Raw genomic sequence first — 16,395 nt, 5'->3', positions numbered from 1 at the left:
AAAAAAAACAATGAACAAAACCAGCTCTCTAGGCGACACAGAAATTGAAAGAAGACATTTGGGTATAAACATTTAAATCTTATCATTACATTTATGACATTAACCTAATATAATAAAACTGGGCAGTGATAAGAGTTATAGTTTATAGTGATTAATCTTCAAACTTACCTTTCACACTTGTAATTTTTCTTTACAATGATAACTCTCCATCTTTTCAGAATGACATTTGAATATATTATCATTGAGTTTGTCACATATCACAGTTACCAGACTGAGTATTTATTACAATTTTGGGAAGGCTTGGCAAAGTCATTTCTTCAGTACATTGAATTTTGGGTCGTGGAAAAGGCTATGGGTCTTGGTCCACAAGTAATGCAACATTATGTATACACACTAGGCACTGGAGCTGTGTACCTAATCAAAGTATAGCTGAAGGTACTAGGCCTAGACATGGATCTAAACAAGTTTGGCCAATCATGTTTTAGTTATACAGGAAGCCAACTCTCTTGGTAAATAATTCTCTTTGTATGGGTTTACAAATCTTAAGCTAAATACATGCATATTTACAGGTTTTCCTTATTTCCAAGTGCTAAATTGTCCAAAAAAACTTTGAGATACAATTTATCTATCTCTAGTGTAAAAAGCATTTTATTTTGTTCAGGTACATTTGTACATGTACACCAGATGTTCAGGTCCAGGAATGTACATGTATTTGCCAGGGGGAAGTGTGATAAAATGTAATATGACATTAGGTACACAGCCCTACATGTACTAGGCACACTTAGCATATTACAAAAATACAACTTTTTTTTCCATGTGTGTCAGTCTACTGTACAGTATATCATCCAATCACAATACTGGATTTGGTCCCACTGCATGTTAACAACAGTTTATTTTCCTACTGCACAAACTATCAACTATGTAGAAATGAATACGGCATGTTATATACAATTCAGGCAGACACACAGTACATTCTTCCTTAGATGTCTACATACATATCTACAAACACATTTTCACAATGATAGTTACAATTTACATCATACATTTTACACTGATTCTATTGATCCTTTTACAACACAAAAATAAGATCTCTGTACTTCTCTGGTTATTTGTCTGTGCCTACTATATAGGGAATTAGGGCACTGTACATTAAAATATTAATGCAACACTGATTTATATATTACATCTCAGGGGTTTTTCTAGAAAAATTTAGCATGAGGGAGCAGATCGCAAGCATTGCAAGGAACGAAGTGACCAAGGGGGACTTTTAATAAGAGTAACACAGTTTATAATGCTAGAATAGTGTTGTATTGCTTTTACATCTTTACTGAAAAAAGATCATTAATTTTTGAGAAAGACTAAATAGTGTTAAGTAGCCACTTTGGGTTCAATCTGAAAATTGATATGAAGGAGCTGGCTGGTTACATGAGGGAGCAGCTCCCTTATTCCCCTGTTTAGAAAAACCCCTGCATCTGATTAAGTTTTACATCAATGGTGTCAATCAGTTGTAGTCATATACGTATATCTTTTTTCATCAGTCATCAGTTGCAAAAATGTAGGTTGGAGACAAAGTGTGATGTCATTAGAACAACAATGTCTTAACCAATCGGAAAGCTGTGGTGGGAAACATGTAAACAAAAAATAAAAAGTAAATTTTCTGGTGTTTCATATGCATCAAATGCTTCAGTAACAGCACTAATAAGAAATAACTAATAAACAATGTAGTGTTATGCTCCATATATTTGAGAAGAAGGTACATGTACACAAAAGGGATGTTCCAAGTAAGGTGGTTGTCTGTGAATTGTAAATTTTGTCTCCCACCAGAGTTACTACATGATGGAACAGATGCGGCTCTGTTTGCGCTCCACGTTGATCTGCATGGCACGTCTTCTATTGGCTGGGAGTTAAAAAGGAAAAAAAATTGTGCATTAGTCAAAGACACTTCAGTCTGCAAAAATTCTTCTACATATAAGTGTTGACTAGTTCTGCCAGTTCATTCTAGTGAGGCTCTCCAAGCAGAGGTTTGGGCTTTGGCTTATTTTGCCATGTTCTTAGGCATTTTCATTAGGTTCTCTTTTTGTACAGGTATCTTTTTCATGTCAGCCCAATGGCTAATGCCAACAGAGATCAAGAAACAAGTCTTTTAAGGGGTTTATGCTTTTAAGACTGTAATATTTTCTTACCTTCGATGTACACTTCCCGATCAAATTGTCCGGCAGCCAAAGGGATACTGGAATGCAAAATGGTCCCAGTTAGAACTAAAATTCCTTTAGAAAACAGTACAGATGTTTTACACCAATTTCTGTCAATCACATTGGACCCATACCTGCCACTCAGCCACCATTACTAATGTTTTCACCATTTTGAGGAATGAAAATAACGTAGGCTGCTGATGCAAATGTCTTTGGGTGTTATATCCTATCAATAACAAGCAAATCTACATGCAGTAAATGACTATGTAATAGGATAATGGGAAATTTGGTGAACCTTTTAGGCTGACATTCATACATGTAACTTTTTTGTGTAATACCCAGATTTTCATACTAATATTAGCAAACTACTTAATATATTTGATAACAGCATCCAGGGTAAATGTCAAATGTAATTTTTTTTAAAAATATATCTTGGCAATTTCTATGGCCTAAAAGTACTTAAATCTGAAACTTTCTGGCATTTTCTTGTGATAACTTCTCACTCTTAACTAATGTATTATTGCATACTTTGAAGTTTCATGCATTTTTATTCTTTTTTCAGGAAAGAAAATCCCTCCTTCTGACCTTTAAATCACAGCCTTCCAATGGACTTGTCTAAATACCAACAATTCAGCACCAAGGACAGTGCCTATCCAACACAATTTTATAGATTTCATATAACATTATGTTTAGCCACAAACATGAAAAAGAAATCCTCCCAGTCTCAAACTAAACACAAGTTGAACATTTTTATTGTGTTTGATGCTGTTTTGCACAAACCTATAAGAAAGGGTCTACATGCAAATGCATTTTCTGGTGTGGCCTAATAGACAATTTTTGTCATAAATATGTCTAGTTAAAACATGACACAAGACAGCATTGCATTGTTACCATTCTGACTGTTTTATCTGAGAAAACAGATCTCTGTAATACTTACGTGTCCCTCCCAGGCCTGATCTTGACCTCAAACACAGAGTAAACAGGCCGGTGGTCTGAGATCTTGATACTTGGCACGTTACTGTAATGCATGGGAGTGATGTCTCCTGCCTTCTTACACTTGTACAACACTCGATCCTGCAGGGGGAGGGGGGCAAGAAACATTTTTCTTTAGACTCCAAATTGTTTGTTATTTCTTTTGCTATTTTTTTTCACACTGGACTGGTTTGAACAACTCAACAAGTTTTCCTTTTTTCATCTCATGACTCAGTTTTCTTCTGCTCAAATACTAGTGGTCACTTGTTAGCATAAAAAAATACTGAAGCAACAAAAACTGTCCAAACTACTGCAAATTCAATTACTCTCCCAGTGGGTTAATTTTGCAGTTGGTGGAGGGAAAAAGGGGTTTTCGAAGTGAAAACAATGCTGTAGTACAACAGTTATACAACTGCAATACAATGCAATTCAACTGGGTGAGCTCATGATTTCACAGTCACATTTAAAGATGTCCAGTCTACTTACCGTATAGGAAGGCACCCTGAGCTTGGGTGAGGTGTCATAATGGTCCGTGTTCAGGTCAAACTTGTAGGTGGGTGGAAACCGGATCTGGCTCTCCTTGAAACCAACAAAGGCCTCATCTTCAAATTCAACAGGGAGAGAGAAAAGACAAAGACAACTGTTAAAAAAAAGTATACTGTATGACGTTCATGAAATAGAATCTTACATAAATGTAGATAGCATTCAATTAAAATCACTCCCAGAACTAGAAGAAGCTTTCTTTCTCTTTCTGTTTATCTAGTTAGTAAACCCTGAGTTTTCAAGCAGAGAAGGCTTTGGTCTACACTGCGTAGCATGCACTTATAATGACTATGTTATCTACTAATTAATTGTTTTGCATCTAGTAATTCTGCAGCTAGCCTAGTCTTTGTCATGATGGTGTTGCTGAATCTAGCCTACTCTACATGTAGCTAAGCTAACAAAGTACTTCCTGTTTTGATTTGCACTTGACACAGGCAACTAGCTCACTGACTTCACCAAGAAAAGCACCAGAAAGCCACCACACACAATTGGCCAGCCTCCACTTCATGACAAGCTATGACTGGCTAAGCACTTTGTTAGTTGACCAATCAGAGAGCATTAAAATGAAACATCTCTTTGAGAACATGGATCATTGCATATTCATGCAACAGTAAGTTTGTTATGTAAGTTAGTAACATGTAGTGACAGGTAAAAATATTATTGAAATTACTGCAGGTAAGGTTAGTTGTGTAATATATAATATCATTAATGATAAGAAGGGTTAAATTTACTGAAGACATTAATTGCCAGTGTAAATTATTTAAAAGGTTAATGACATGAAACAAGAAACATCAGAGCTAGAAGACAATATATTTTCCGGTATGTGTTAGAGTGGTGTAGGATATATGACTGAATGAATTTGACATAGTTTGGTAACGTAACTTTAGATTATAGGACAAGTTTGGAAATGTTAGTGGGACAACAGTAAATTGTTATCCTTAGTTAGTTTCAGTACAGATATACATGTATTATGAATACGACAAACTTTTTTGTGACAATTGACAGATTTTACTGCTGTTAATTGTAACTTTGCTGCACCAGTCATAGCTCTTGTCACTTAAGTGTTGGCTAGCACCACAGTAAAAACCACATAGTACCCTTCTTCATGAAATTAGTGAGCTGGTCGTGTGCCACCAGCTCCTTGTAGTCCGACTTGTGCCCGTGTTTGATCAGCTCCTCAACCTTTGACCTCTCGTGGTCCAGCCGGAAGTTCATGTCGCCAAACCAGAAGACACAGTCGAACCGCGAGGTGCAGTCATCTGGAAATAGAGTGGAATTAGTCAGGAATTGTAATGTAATAAGTCAGGAATCACAATAGAATTAGTCAGGAAATGAAAATGGAACTGTGTCTGTATTGTCGAGAAAACTGCCTTATGTTAGATCCAAAATATGCACAATGATAGTAAAACATATATCAGGGCTCGAAATTCATTTTTTGGGAATACATGTATGTGCACTGGTGCACCCAACTGAAAAATTAGGTGCACAAAAGATATTTTGGTGCACTGGTACACCCGCAGAAAAAAGTTAGGTGGCACTGCACAGCTCCAAGGTGCACATGCACCCAGTATTTCGAGCCCTGCATATACATTGCCAACCAATTTTTAGCACATTGCAAACCAAACTCATAAATGTATTTAATATGTAAATTGTATTCACTTATGAACTGAACTTTCAGGTATCATAGAAACTTCAAAGAAAAGTTATTCCCCCATCTGAAAACATGTCATATTCTGCAGCCAACTTTGTTTGTCCCTCTCTAGACCCCTATCTAACCTGTGGGGGCGACTGCTACTCTTTTGTCAGACTTTTTCTGCTTGGTTTTTGGTGTCCATTTCCGCATCTTTTTATCCTCCTCACTACCTGACAGGAATCATAATCATAAACCTGTTATGGTCTGTTGATATTCTGTATGATTCAATACCGTAGTCATTTCTATTCTTCAATATAAGCTTGTCCATACAGAAGCAAACCAAGTGAGTAATTAGGTCCAACGATGACAAAATATTGACTGATTGAATGATCTTAATAACTTTATAGTACACAGCCAAGTATCTTGATTGAAAGGTGTTCGTTTAGGAATAACTTGTGAAGTTTGAGACTGTCCCTGCATGCCTTACTTGGGTCGGTGCTGTGTTGATTGACAGGAATGATCTTGGGTAGGGAGATGGCCTCACAGATTTTACTGTAGTCTGCTATCCGCTCCTTTGCCTTGTTGTCTCCAGCTAAAACAATGCAGCAAAATGATCACACTTAATACAACCTTTGGACTATCATGATTATTTCATAAAAAAAACATCAAGGTCTCCATTTATTTTCATACTATTATGGTTCATGGTTTTGTATTGACCCTGACAACCAATGGATAAAATTGAAACAACGTTGTAACAAATGGAATTTTGCATTTTAAAGCCCTCTCTCTTTACATGTATTGCCAACAACACCCATTAACATCAGTACAACAGAGCCATCTAGTGAGTGTCTGACAAACTGCAGTTTGCATTTCCAATGAGAGCCTGACCATAATATACTCTGATGTATGACAAAATACTTACAGGTGAAGTGAGAGTTGATAAAGAGAAAGGTCGTCCCAAAGAAGCTGAAGGAAACGGCAAGCCCACCCTGCAGGAAACATCAAGTTGAAGGTTAAAATGAACATCAACTTAACTACCAGTATACGTAGCTTCATCAAATACAAATCATGATACAATGGCAACACCAATTGAATCTACTGTATGAGAAATACTGTATGTTACAATTACAGTAATTCTTTTTAGAAGGTAATATGAAATTGTACCTGCTTAAAAAGCAGACAGAAACTCACTTAAGTTGCAAAAAAAGGGATGTTTAGAGTTCTACTACTCAATGCTTGGAATAACATACCTTGGTTTTTATCTGGGAGAAGGCTCTTGTACTGACAGTATCTTCTTCTGCAACTGTTATTTAAAAAAAAAACAGACAGTCGTATACTGTGTATTCCTGGTAGTTAGACTCAGTAAGTGTTCTGGCCAGCATCCATCTTTCTGCCATTTGATGGAATTTTGTCACTCATGACGGACAAAAATTTGACTCTATCTTTCTCAAGTATCCCTCCGCTGTTTTCATCTGCCCCCCCTCCCAAATATCTTCCCTCTACACCCACCCTCCCACAACCCACCCCTTCCCTTAACACTTGCGCGGTTATCCCCATCCAGTAACCCCCCTCACCGTCCGGCACTCAAGTTGGTCTGCACGCTTACCTCGTGGTTCTCTCTGTCTTATATAGCTCCACCTGCCCATAAGCTCATTACTATACATCACCTGTCTATTTCACCTGCTTCACCTGTCTTAGGTTAATCTATTTGCGCTCCCTCACATTCCGCTAGGGATTACTTGATTAAGATATTGCCCAATCCAATCATTCAAAAACAACTTAACTACATGAGAAATACCCAAGTTTTGACCCACCTGAACAGAACCAGATGAGGTCTCTCCTGATGAAGACACAGAGGTGGAGAACTCCGTAGGTCCCGGAGTAGAACAGCACATGTGTGGGGCCCAGGGTCTCCTGCATCCGGATCTCCCACTCACGCCTGTAACAAGGGCAGGGATTGGTCCATAGTTTAATCAAATTATAAGAAAAGAACAGGGATTGGCTCAATGTTTAATCAAAATACAACAGACAATGGTGATTGGTGCAATGTTTAATTCACTTGCAACACACAACAGTGATTGGTCCATTGTTCTGTCTAAATAAGCAAAAAAAAAAAAAAACAAGTACTCAAGCAACTGGATATGATTTTGGACACAGTCAGATGTTTCAGGTAGCATCCATTACTTTTCGTCAGTGACAGTTGAGAGTTGTCTGGAAAGCAGGTTTATAATTTGCATCATCCTTGTCTTGATTTGTGTAACTTTTGCTTCATTTTGGACTTTAAAAAAATTTGTCATCACTGACTTGCATATCAATCTATATTTCATGCTTAAACATCTGCTTTTCTGACAACTCTCCAGTATCACTGACAAATGGTAGTGTTTGCTACCTGATCAATGTCTGACCGTTTCCAAAATCCTACCCAGTTTTTTGAGTACCTGTTTTTTGGCGTATCTTATTACCTGGATGCCTAACCTTCACCAACGTATTCTATCTAAGTACAACACACACTGGGATCGGTCCAAAGAACAGCGTTTTGCAGAAGATACCTGCTTGCCATCTTGGCAATGATATATATTTCAATCTTACTTTTGAATGAGTTTCTTAGAAGGTAGGGATTTTATTTTCCAGCAGTCTAAGTGAAGAGGAATTGTACCTCCTGGCAGAAAGAGTTATAGTAACGTCCATAAATGGCTATTATGTACCATCCCGCTCAATTCTACTAGAAGATATCTTCACTTCCAGATGTGAAATTGCTTGTTGCCTCTATAGCCTTGCAAAATTGCCCTTTTTATCTCAGAAGTATTTCACTTCTGCATATACAATCATCCGCCTAGCTTTGTGTTGGTGTTTTGGGTATCAAGGCTAAAAAGCAACCAGTTCCATTAACACGCATACCTTGTGGGCGTGCCCTCCTGAAAGCCCATTATATACATGTCCTGGACATATTCACAGCACTCAGGCAGGAGGAAGTCATCGATCTTCTCAGGCAGGTCCTGTACATGTGTGTGGACAGAATGAAAATGTTTACAATTCTATCTGGGCAGCTTTCATATGGATCTAACTGAGGAAGGGTGTGATTTTGCAAGAAGAGGTTGCATCTCAAATATTCAACAGATAAAATGCAGTCAATTTAACCAAACACGTAAATTGAATATTTTTGTCACATTTCATTTTCAAGATGACACCCTGGCAATTACCAAACATTATTGGGTTCGGGCACTTGATATTGTTACTTGTTATTGAATTTCAATGGGATAATCTAATGGGAGACTGACAGCAGGTGTTTGGGACACCTCTATACTTCAATGTAATATATAATTACATCTATGCTTCTATCTGGAATAATTGGATGACTTACATGTGTTTAGTTGAAATGCAATTAGATTCAGTGACTGGATATACATTATAATGCCATACCCAACCATTGTTGACATACTAGTAGTTTAGTCAAAATGCAATTAAATACAGTGACAGGATATACAATATGCTACCTATACATGTACATGTACCTAACCATTGTTGACATACTACATATAGTATGCAACTGTTAAAAAAAATTGCAAGGTGCATCTTGTGACAGTGAGAACCATTTGCCAAAAATGAAGTTCTCTCCATTTTGCTAACTTAGGGCATGGTAAAGACTGCCCAGAGGAAATTATGTATACCTTTTCGCCATGCATGTTCCATGTCCCTACAAAGATGGTCATCCTTCGGTCAGGGAAGTATCTCTCCAGTTCGTCCTGTCCTAGCAGGGCTCCAGAGCTCATGCTGCTGCCTAGCAGATAACTCCTGAGTATGACATAGCAAAATGTACACTATTTGTCATGCCCCATACTCACCAGAACTGCTGGAAATTCAATGTGGTTGTGGTGACCATTTGATTGAAGTAGGACACAAAATAGAGAAATATCTTTTTCTGTTTTAAAGACTAACATATTTTTCAAAAAATCCAAATCAAAACTGAAACATAAAGAGACAAAATACAAAACATTGTCAAACTGGGAGCATTATTGGTTTGTTGTTATAGAGAATTAAGAGATCACACATTCTGCATTCAATTTTGTAAAACACTAGTACTTAAAGACTGAAAAAAAAAACAACTGTTTAAGTAACCTGACAGTATGGAAGGAACTCTTAGACTTGACAGGGTTAGTCACAGCCAAGGCAGATTTGCCTCTCTTCATGCTGAATCTCCTTATTGACATCCCAAAAATTTAAGGAAAACAAAACAATAAAAAAAAACTGGGACTGCTTAAATGGTGCAGTGATGAAATTATCTTCTTTCAAGTGTGAAACAATTCTAGTGCCTTCCTTTATTTACTGGTTTGTTTTCGTTGTTCTAGAACAGGTATATTTGTCAACAGGAACAGTTGTTCTATGACATGAATGACCAGACATTCCAGAATGTCATTTTATAGGCTGGGTGATGTTTTTCAATAAATAGAACAACTTTACCTTTGAATGGTAAGTTTTGCAAACTTGTCAATGATAAAGAGCTAAGACTAAGTATTACCCAGTAAACTGCATTCACAATCCAACTACATGTACATGTATGCGTAATTGGTCATGAAATGTTTTAGTTTCTATTTTGAATTTGAAACAAAATTTAAAACAAATTTTGATTTCAAAGCTAGCAAGCAAAATTGTAAAATATCTTTGAGAAAAATTGCTTAATTGTTATAAATCATAGCAAAATGCAGTGACTACATGCATGGTGGTACCAAATACTAGATTGGTTTTCTTTCTCACCATGATTGTTATGAACATGTACTAGCAGGGTTCTCCCCAGACGATGGAACAGGGGCGCTGCGCCAGGCTACTCCCAGCTCAGCGCCAGTATACTGCTTTCCAAATTTAGGGTGTTGCATCCCGATTTTTCTACAAAATTTCGCTAAAATTCGAGAAAATTTCCTGATTTCGGGGCTTAGTAGCGTCTATTTTCCCGCCGGCATTGTCTCTGAAAACTTGTGAATGGGGCGATAATCGAGTAAACAATGAGTATTTCGCACGACGCTACTGAGAGAATCGCTGTCATTGGTGGAACATCGGGCGCCCCGCTAGCGTTTTGAAGTCGTGTAAAGAAAGCTAATTGTCTGATTTCTTTGTAAACCCATTCCTTTTTTCTACCTCCATGGTAAACCAAAGCCCTCGACCCTGATAATAAGTTTAAAAATAAAAGCCGATACGTTTACGAACTTATAAACCGTAGAAAATTCCCTACCGTACCGCGACATTATGAAGCATGTGGCGGCCGCGAAATTCGTTAACGCGACAGAAAATGTCTGGTTCATGATAGCGGTATTTCCCATGAAAATAACGTATACGATTTATTTTTCCCCTGCTGTCGGTTTTTAAGTCACGAAACGTTAAAAAAAAGCAGAATTTTGCCCACAAACCCGGACGGGGGACGGCCTGTACCTATCGGCGTAGCACATGGCGGCCGCGCCGCAAGGCTTCTGCCAAAAATCGGCAACGCGACAAAAAAATGCATGGTCCATTTTAGCGATATTTACCATAAAAATAACGTATGTGGTTTATTTCTCCCATGGTGTGAGTTTTAAGGTCTCAAAACCTCTAAAAAAAGCAGAAATTTGCCGACGAAAACGGACGGGCAAGGCATGGGGAGGGCACTGTTGACGCCTGCGTGACCCCCAAAAGGTCGAAGGTCATAGGGCACGTCCATTGCGCAATCACCTTAATTCGCCGATTTAGCTAATTTTAGGGCGTTTGAAAATTGATACAATCACATTATCGACTTGTAGACAAGCAAAGGGATAGAAACCAATAAAATATTGTGCAGTATTAATATTTTTTCTTCAGTATTTATTTTTTTTTTTTTAAATTCTAAAAGTATTTTCTTGAATGTGTATTTCTAAACATGGGACCGATTTTTAATGTTAGAGAAGTGAAATTTTGTTTTGATGGTACTTTTGATGGTACTTTGATAATTATAAGGGACTTGTTTACAAGTTGGTGATAACATAAGGATTAGCATTAGGATAAGAAGGTTTTTGTCCCAGCTTCTCTACATTTTCCCATAATTGCTTGCCTCAAGTTCCAAGTGGAAAATGTATGACTTAATGTCATATTCTGTTTCACTTGTCGAACTTGTAGGCACCGTTGGCCCCCGGTTAGGGGTCAGAGCGTGGAACCTATGCCCAATTTTTTCCTGAATGTTAACATTTTTTCTGGCAGTTCAAAACCTGAAGTTGCAGGAAATGGCTTCCATTTGTATTTAGATAAAGAAAAATGCTTCAGCTTCCCCCCTCTGGAGGGGGGGCCATGCCCCCCCTCCAGACCTCCCCCCCACGACGCTAACGCGTCGTCTGGGGTGCTTCACACCCTCCTCCGGGGTACTCTCAAATCCTGGGGAGAACCCTGACTAGTAATAGTAGTATGTAAGTTTTGTAACATATGGGGAATAATCTAAGTTTACAATATGAATGCAGTTCTTACCTGTCTCTTGCAGCCCTAGTCTGTATCATGGGCAGAGCGCTGACAGACTGGAACGACATGACGGACATGTCCGACTCTGTACGGCTCAGCTGGTGCCCGGCGTTCAGACCTGGCATGGAGTTCGACCTCTCCCCGTGGTACAGCGAATACACTGGGAACTCTGTTTTGATCGTCGTTCTCAGCGACTGCGACGACGCATTTCCCTCTATGGGAGGTAGGTTTGGCGCTCCTTTTAGCGGCTCCAATCTGTTCAATCCCGGCTTGTGATTGGTCAGGAATAGGTCGTCTTCTTCCGAAGAGGATTCGCTGGTCACGGAAACTAACGATGAAGTGTCGCTGGTTAGAGAGGACGACTGTCTCTTTAAGGGCGTTGACGTCTTGGGTCCCTTGTCTTCCATTTTCAACTTCGCAGTCAGCTTTGCCTCCAGTTCTGGCACCATGTCAGGTAGGGAACCATCACTGTCGTCACTGTCCTTACCTCTGTTCATTTCTACCTTTTCTGAAACACCACCTGTCCTATCGTTCACATGACTTGTTTTTGGAGAAGAAATGTTACCCTCTGTCTTCTGTTCTTTTGTCTTGGAGTCTCCTTTGTCTGATTTAGGTTTACCAGTCGATATGACAACATCGTCGTCAGAAGATGACCCACTAGGCACCCCACTACCAGTTGAACTACTTCCCCCTATAACCTGTTTAGCGTCTTGGTTACCTTTGTTTTCACTGCCCGCAGGGGTAGTACTTTTCCCAGGTGAATCCTTTTCTTTTGAAGTGTTCCCAGTGGAATTAGATCCCTTTTGTTCTTTATCTTTCCTGTGTTTTTCGTCTTTTTTCGTCTCTACGCCGTCATCTGAACTGTAGTCTGACAGGGCGACAGCGGTTGGTTTAGTTTCCTTGACTTTTGGCTCGATGGGTCCCCTCCACTGGCCTGGACGGGGGGACCTGGTGACTGCTGAATCTGTGGACGACTCACTAGCAGTCTTTTTGGGTAAGTTCAAACCTTGTGACTTATTCTCTACATCTACAGAAGAACTAGACTTCAGACTGTCTGTACTACCGAACCTACGCGTCGTTGGTTTAGGCTTGCTGGGGGGACGGGGAGAGTGCTTACCCTCGAAGTCAGACAAGGAGTTTCTATCTGCTTCGTCACCACTCTGAGCCAACTCCTTAAATCTCCGTCTTGGTTTCGGCTTGGGTTTTGACTCATCAGAATTTTCAGGATCCTTTTCGCCGGTTTCTTTGGACGTGGACTCTTTCGTGTCTGGTTTCACCTCAGACTTTTCTTCTTCTTTCCCCTCGTTTCCTCTCTCAGAGTCAGCCTGTGAGGAATTTCCCAGGCTTTCGCTACTCCCCATGGCATTTTTCTTCATGGCCTTTAGTCTGGCCAGGGTCTTCTTTTTAGGCTGGCGATGCTTCTTCTTGGTGGCTGGGGAGCCCGCGGCCGAGCCCTCCTCACCGGTGCCTAGGCTGTCAGTTTCTGCTCCGATGTCAGACATGTTGCCAGTAACCTGTGTTTTGTAAACAATAACAGAATCAAACTACGCATTATTGTACATCTGTAAGTCAACAACTGTCAGATTAGGTATTTCAGCCATGACTATACTGTATACATTGAGTTCATGAGCACTGGAAATCTAATGTAGACCTTAATATTACATAACTACAGAGTGAATAATTGATGGTCTCCTACTTCTTCAGACTAAAACATGTTTCTTTCACATCTTAAACCTCTTGATCATATGATTATGGACTTACAATCAGCTTCTTATTACCATTAAAAATATCTTATGCAAACATATATTAGTACATATTCAAGTCGTTACATACATGACTAAGTCTAATAAATGATTAGCAATCTCATAACATACAGGTCACGTTTACTCATCCAAAGTCCAAATACACTGAAGCTATATGTACAGTAAGGATGTTTATAATTAATGCCCCTAAAAGCTTTTCAGTGTCTCCTGTCTCCAGAGGTCTTTCCAAGTCACTTGCACAGATTATTTCTAAAAACGGGAATGCAACAAGAGCTCAGGAAAAATCTGGACACGTACAATAGAGAGTGGCTGGTGGTTCAAATGCGACTCACAATGCTCAAAAGTAAAGCACAGTTTGGATCAGCATTGGAATTTTAAAACCCAGAATACCATTTGCAACAGACAAAAGCACTATGTACATAATATTCTAACCATCAATGCCTCATTTATCAACAGATTTTTGTTGACCTTTCTAAGGTAATATACTAATAAAACCCATTAGGCAATTTAAAACCCAATACTTGGTTCTGGAAACACATTTCTACTAATTTTACCTACTTTGTAAGTTGTAATCATATCTGACTTAATATTTCTTTAAAACCTGTAGTTGTAACTTGGTAATGATTAAAATTGTATTATTTACTGCATGGTATATACATGAATGGCAAAATAAAAGACAATACAAAATATGTGAATCAACAAAGCAACTTTGCCAAGATTTGAAAAATTGAAATGTCAAGTTATATCTTAAATTTAACAGCCCCAATATAGAGTATAGACAGTTAACAAATTATTATGAAACACTTTCTCCTCAGCATAAGCTATATCATATATGAATATACCATTATCTACCACATTGTCAACAATACCCGTACAGTGAACAGTGTTGCTCATATAAACATTGTCCTAGCAACGATGACAGCTTACCGATAAGAGCTGCAAGGAAATGCTTTTAAATCTCTACAGAGCACTACTGGCACAAACACCTGGAACTCAGTAATGCAAACAAGTCTGGTTACCAAGGAGTAATACAGGGAATTTATGGGCCTTGGATTGCTGAAGGGATTGATTGATATTCAGCATACATATGCGTGTAGCTCTTAGTACTCAGTAGTTTGGTCCATTAAGAATCCTGTTTTTCCATATCAAACGAGTCTTGCAATAAGATAAAAAGATGGGTGTTGCCACGACTTGAGTGGAGAAGACGAAAGAACAAGATTGTGTTTGACAGTATGGGTCTACTTAGTAAAGCCATGTAGCAATTAATTTTCATGGATGACATCAGCACATATTGATTTTTGCCTTATTTTGTAAAAAAGTTGAGACACCATTGTTCATGTTTGATGGCAAATGCTGACAAAAAAAACTTGTAAGGTGCTTCATCATGTATGTATTAATTATTTTTCTACAATTGTTAATTGAGATACATGTATCATACACATCTACACGGACAGGTAATACTGTTAAATTTTTGTTTAGCAAGGTTTATGATCTAAAAGTTGAAAATGTAGGAATCTTGTTTTTTGGCCCACCTTGTTTTTTTTTTCTCACCTTATCGCATTAAATTTGGAGTAGGAGGAGGATGTCATCCATTACATTCACTTGCTGTGGCCTAAGTGATGAATCTGCTTATTCCATCTGCACTGTAGCTAGTGCATTTAAAATACATGCCATTGGTTCAGCTTGCCATGATGCTATAGTAATGATAAGTAGGGGCCTGGGACCATGAAACATATGGAAGGCCCTAACACTAACAGAGAAGAGCAAGGGGCCTGGCAGCTCCTGGCCTTGGTACTTAGGCAGTGACAGGCGGGAACTATACATGTGCGTCATATTGATAGGCCGGATATGTGACATTTCCCTGCAGATTGATATCATCAGCTCTCTGCACCAATCTACTCCGCTGCGCATTAACACTCCCACCTGTGGCCTTCGCTTTTTGTCGGATGCACCCCTGGGTTATGTCGTGCATGATATACTTCATCTGTTGCCGTGGCAACTCAGCTTAGATTCTCCGTGGTAACATGATCAGAGACTACACAGTGCAGCTAGCTGAATATTATGCAATGTAAAAGAACCCTCTACTGCTGCAAGCCAAAGAAGCCCAAGGCTGGATATACAAATGTCTAAGTATGTACGTACTAACCCATAGCAAATGTACAGTACTTTAGTATTTTTAAGGTTAGGTTGTAGCATATCTTGCTGGGGTTTGTCCATCATTTTGTCTTCATAATCTTAGTAATGAATAGCTAATGTATAATGCAACAAATACATGCAAAGAATAGGCAATATAATCATATACTAATACTTTCTATACAACATTCTAAGTATCGATCCAGGTAGTCTTATTCAAATTATTACCTATAGAAGCACAAGTATATTTGAACTCTTCTCTACTACTACTCTAATAGCTTATTGATAAGTATTCATGATTATTGTTTAAAGTAAAATAAAAACCGAAGGCACATTGGCTCAAGAGAAGATTTTAATAATTAACCCTGGCAACTACCAACCTTAACCTGAGCTTGTGATACCATATGTTCATAAAACGTAACAACTTCCACACTATACAACCTTAAACATGCATATCCTCTAATCTTGCAAAAAACATTTGAGTGTCCTTCTTGCATTGAACATACACATTGCATCTGCATAGAATAACTGCACCTAGTACCTGCAATATTGGTTTCAGTTGGGAAACTATGCACAAAGCTTACCTGCACACTTGAGGTACAAACAGCTCCGTCCTTCTTTAATGCCAGACTAAGCCGAGTAGTCACATTTACATTACTACGGGAAGGGTCATACCATTAAGGCTTGCATTTATGGGGGGGGGGGGGGG

At 38.7% G+C, this 16,395-nt stretch overlaps 2 protein-coding genes across 5 annotated transcripts in view; one reads left to right on the top strand and one right to left on the bottom strand.

The window, feature by feature from the left end:
- Positions 1-1,584: 1,584 nt before the first annotated feature.
- Positions 1,585-16,395, bottom strand: part of LOC109465488 (72 kDa inositol polyphosphate 5-phosphatase-like) — a 17,753-nt gene continuing 2,942 nt past the window's right edge. For both annotated transcript variants that reach the window (XM_019762838.1, XM_019762839.1), the window contains exons 2-13: positions 11,800-13,304; positions 9,009-9,132; positions 8,239-8,336; positions 7,155-7,279; positions 6,591-6,643; positions 6,263-6,329; positions 5,828-5,932; positions 4,805-4,966; positions 3,651-3,766; positions 3,130-3,266; positions 2,184-2,230; positions 1,585-1,897 (exon numbers count right to left, since the gene is read on the bottom strand). In XM_019762838.1, the coding sequence (XP_019618397.1) occupies positions 1,830-1,897; positions 2,184-2,230; positions 3,130-3,266; positions 3,651-3,766; positions 4,805-4,966; positions 5,828-5,932; positions 6,263-6,329; positions 6,591-6,643; positions 7,155-7,279; positions 8,239-8,336; positions 9,009-9,132; positions 11,800-13,292 (2,595 nt within the window). In that variant the 5' untranslated portion in view covers positions 13,293-13,304 and the 3' untranslated portion in view covers positions 1,585-1,829. The remainder of the gene's footprint in view (positions 1,898-2,183; positions 2,231-3,129; positions 3,267-3,650; positions 3,767-4,804; positions 4,967-5,827; positions 5,933-6,262; positions 6,330-6,590; positions 6,644-7,154; positions 7,280-8,238; positions 8,337-9,008; positions 9,133-11,799; positions 13,305-16,395) is intronic.
- LOC109465487 (ubiquitin carboxyl-terminal hydrolase 20-like) overlaps positions 12,682-16,395 on the top strand; it is a 17,752-nt gene continuing 14,038 nt past the window's right edge. For all 3 annotated transcript variants that reach the window (XM_019762837.1, XM_019762836.1, XM_019762835.1), the window contains exon 1: positions 12,682-12,784. The gene's annotated coding sequence lies outside the window, so the exon portion shown is untranslated. The remainder of the gene's footprint in view (positions 12,785-16,395) is intronic.

The sequence above is a fragment of the Branchiostoma belcheri genome, unplaced genomic scaffold, assembly GCF_001625305.1.
Source record: "Branchiostoma belcheri isolate BF01 breed outbred unplaced genomic scaffold, Haploidv18h27 scaffold151, whole genome shotgun sequence".
Taxonomy (NCBI): Eukaryota; Metazoa; Chordata; class Leptocardii; order Amphioxiformes; family Branchiostomatidae; genus Branchiostoma; species Branchiostoma belcheri.
The sequence above is the reverse complement of the archived record's forward strand: the minus strand, read 5'-3'. Positions and strand labels throughout refer to the sequence as shown.